At 39.8% G+C, this 3,973-nt stretch overlaps 1 protein-coding gene across 1 annotated transcript; it reads left to right on the top strand.

Annotated features, from left to right (window-relative positions):
• Nucleotides 1-806: 806 nt before the first annotated feature.
• SARC_13330 (hypothetical protein) lies at nt 807-3,610 on the top strand (the record flags this gene model as incomplete). The annotated part of the gene is made up of 5 exons (XM_014292540.1): nt 807-1,045; nt 1,317-1,479; nt 2,019-2,208; nt 2,600-2,717; nt 3,485-3,610. Coding segments are annotated over 5 exons (836 nt in total), but the record flags the coding sequence as incomplete, so codon positions are not given.
• Between the last annotated feature and the right edge of the window lie 363 nt (nt 3,611-3,973).

Here is a 3,973-nt window from a genome sequence, read left to right as displayed (position 1 = left end):
TAATATTATATTATATATATATATGTACATATATATATATATATAGATATATGTATGTATGTACATGTCTATGTATATGTATATGTGTGTACATATATATATATATATATTATATATATATATATGTATAGAGGTTAGCATGAGTACACTACTCTGCGAATACTTTGAGGTGAAGAGCACTTTAACCTGCCTTTATGTGAGCTCGTTTTCACGTATAGGATGACGCTTAGTTCTGCAACTAATGCAATGCGGATTATCAGTACACATTAACGTGAGTCCAGTTCTCTGCAGGTCTGTAGCTAGAAATCTTATCTATGTAGCAGTACTTCGGTGTAGTATTGTGGCGAATACAGACAGTAGGCCAATTGTGAGCTTGTATTTACGTATCAATAAGTACATATTTCAGTTAATTTATGTATAAATTATGTCATCATACAGTAGGCCATATGTGAGCTCATATCTACGTATAAATAATGACATATTTCGGTAAGTTTACGGATAAATACGGTCATCATCCAGTACGCGTACTCTAAGCGCCAGGGATTTTACGTATAAATATGTGCATACTCAGCAAGTTTATGTAAAAAATATTAAAGTCATCCATTACGCGTACTGTGCGCTCATATCTACGTAAAAACAAATCTTCACAATGTCACAGCCAGCATATCATCCACTATTTCGACTGTGACCTCACTTTTACGTATAAACAATTACATATTCCAGTATGTTTACGTATAAACTCCCACCCCCCATCACCCAATAAACCTACTGTGCGCTCACGTTTACGTACAACCAATCCGTTACAGTTCTACAGCTAGTACACCACCCAGTACAGCGTGGAGGGCCGGCCGCGGAATGGGGCGAGTTTTTGCACCAGCCAGGAAAGATCTACACAGACTTCTCCAAGATCAGAGACGAGATAGCCAACGAAACAGACCGGCTGACTGGAACCAACAAGGGCATCTCACACACTCCCATCAACCTGAAACTATATAGCCCAAACATGCTCGATCTGACCCTGGTTGATTTGCCGGGTATTACGAAGGTGTGTGCGATGTATGTATGTCTGTGTGTATGTATGTATGCATGTATATATATATATATGTATGTATGTATGTGTATGTATGTATAGGTATATGTATTTGCATGTATGCATGTATGTATGAATATATGTTTGTATATGTATGTATGTATATCTATCTATCTATCCGTCCATCTTGGCGATCTAATCCACTTCTGAACCGCGTTCCCTATCACCATACCTAAATTCTCCCTATCCCACTCCTTTGTACCGAACATCCCCTCTGCTTACACAGATCGCCGTTGGAGACCAACCCGAAGACATTGAGGTGCAAATTCATCAGTTGATTGAGTCGTACATAAACAACCCAAACTGCATCATACTGGCTGTAACCGCTGCCAACACGGACATCGCGAACTCAGACGCTCTCAAGATGGCGAAGAAAGCGGATCCCAAGGGTGAGTGACTGATTGTAGGGGAGATGGGCTGCACTTGCGTTGACTCGTGTGTAGGGTTTCCGTTAGTTCTTGTGTATAAAATCTGCGTGTTTGGGTGTATAGTAGCCGTATATTCTCAGGTGTAGTATCCGTATGTCCATGTATATAAGTGTGTTAAATTTACTCTATATATATATATATAATACCCTTTATGACTGCTGGCAGATGGTTACCATATGTGCGTATGGACAGTATGTTGCTGGTGAATGTGTTGCACTCATGCATGTCTGATACTGTACATGCTGTATTGGATGTTCAGTACACCTGATAGCGTCCATTCCCGCGCACTCAAGGTGGGCAATAGGCATAGGCCTTACCCTATCATATGAGAACATCTTCATTCTGAAGGATAAACAGTTCTAAACCAATTTCAAACTATTTTCTCGTTTGGGGGTTCGGGCTGACGGACAATCGGCGTGTGCACAAAGCTGGAGCTCATCTCTGGAGGGATGCTCTGGTTTCAAACTAATTATATACTAACATCTTGTTTTGGACTTCAGGTTTACGGACGATCGGCGTGGCCACGAAACTGGATCTGATGGATGCAGGCACAGACGCACTGGACATATTGACCGGCAAAGTGGTAGCCAGTAAACTTGGGTTTATTGGTGTGGTAAACCGGAGCCAGGCGGATATCAATCAGAAGGTGTCGATAGAAACTGCGAGAGAGGCAGAGCAGGAGTATTTCAGGTACACGTCCTGGTGGTGTATGTTACACGTGTATGTCGAGGTTATAGGCATATATATATATGGTACTCAGCGAAAGGGCTTTTGTATGTATGTATATTTATACTGAAACGGAGAGATTCTTCTCTTTACTATCCAGAGCATATCCCGCCTACAGGTCTCTGCGCAAGCAATCTGGCACTATATATATATATTTATATATATAAATATATGTATGTATGTATGTAATATATATATATATATATATGTATGTATGGATGTAATATATATATATATATATGTATGTATGTATGTATGTAATATATATATATATATATGTATGTATGTATGTATGTAATATATATATATATATATACCCTCTGCGAACGAATGGATTCTTCTTTCTACCACTCAGGACACATCCCGCCTACAAGTCTCTATACAAGCAATCCGGTACCGAATATCTGACGAGGCGACTCAACCAATTGCTGATGACCCACATCCGTCGGTGCTTGCCCTCTCTCCGCAGCAGAGTGAGTGGTTTAACGTTGCTGTTGTTTTGTACTACTATGTCTGTTACTAAGTGTGTTCCTGTTATATTTATATATATATATATATATATATGTGTGTGTGTTCTTTGCTACTTATTTATTCAGTTCTGAAGCAGAATATGTAGCACAACACCCTTGTTACTTGTACTGTCACATCCTTTTTCTATGTACCCTTTGAGTGTGGGGTTTGACGTTGGTGTTACTTCTACTAATAAATGGGATGTACATAACTAGTGCACTCAATATCTGTGCCATACGATATGTATTATCTTAACATCTCTATATTGTATCTGCACATCCGTCCATCCCACAGTAGCACCTCTGCTATGCATCGTGTATAATATATACGTTACAAGTGTATCTATATACTCTATGATCCATCATATATTATATATACGTAATACGTTCCAACTACATACTCTCTATGATCCATCATATATAATATATTCGTAATACGTTCAACCACATCCTGTATATGATCCATCATAAATAATATATACGTAATACGTCTATCTATGCCCCCTCTATGATGCGTCATATATAATACATACGTACTATGTTCTCACTCTATCCTCTATATGATCCATCATGTATAATATACAAGTCATACGTTAACTACATCCTCACTATGATCCATCATATACAATACATACGCAATACGTTCAACTACACCCTCTCTATACCAACCCACACACCCTCACATCCCCGCCTATACATGCCCTGTGTCTGCCCATACGCCCACCCCACAGGTACACGCTCTGCTGTCAGAGAAGACTACGGAGATGCAGGCCTTCGGGGACTCGTATCTGGAGAATGTGGACAAAGGTGCGTTGCTGCTGCAGCTGCTGACCCGCTTCAGCCAGGCGTTCTCACAGGTGTGTGTACAGACACTCGCTGTAGTGTTGTGTGTGTAGTTAGAGTGTTGTGTGTGTAGTTAGAGTGTTGTGTGCGTAGTTAGAGTGTTGTGTGTGTAGTTGTAGTGTTGTGTGTGTAGTTAGTGTTGTGTGTGTAGTTAGTGTTGTGTGTGTAGTTATAGTGTCGTGTGTGTAGTTAGAGTGTTGTGTATAGTTAAAGTGTTGTGGGCGTAGTAAGTTTTGTGTGTGTAGTTAGTAGTGTTGTGTGTGTAGTTATAGTGTTGTGTGCGTAGTTAGTGTTGTGTGTGTAGTTATAGTGTTGTGTGTGTAGTTAGAGTGTTGTGTGTGTAGTTAGAGTGTTTGTGCGTGCAGTTATAGTGTTGT

Source organism: Sphaeroforma arctica (assembly GCF_001186125.1).
Source record: "Sphaeroforma arctica JP610 unplaced genomic scaffold supercont1.3150, whole genome shotgun sequence".
In the NCBI taxonomy this organism is placed as follows: Eukaryota; class Ichthyosporea; order Ichthyophonida; genus Sphaeroforma; species Sphaeroforma arctica.
Note: the sequence above shows the minus strand (reverse complement) of the source record. Positions and strands in the feature narration are given on the sequence as shown.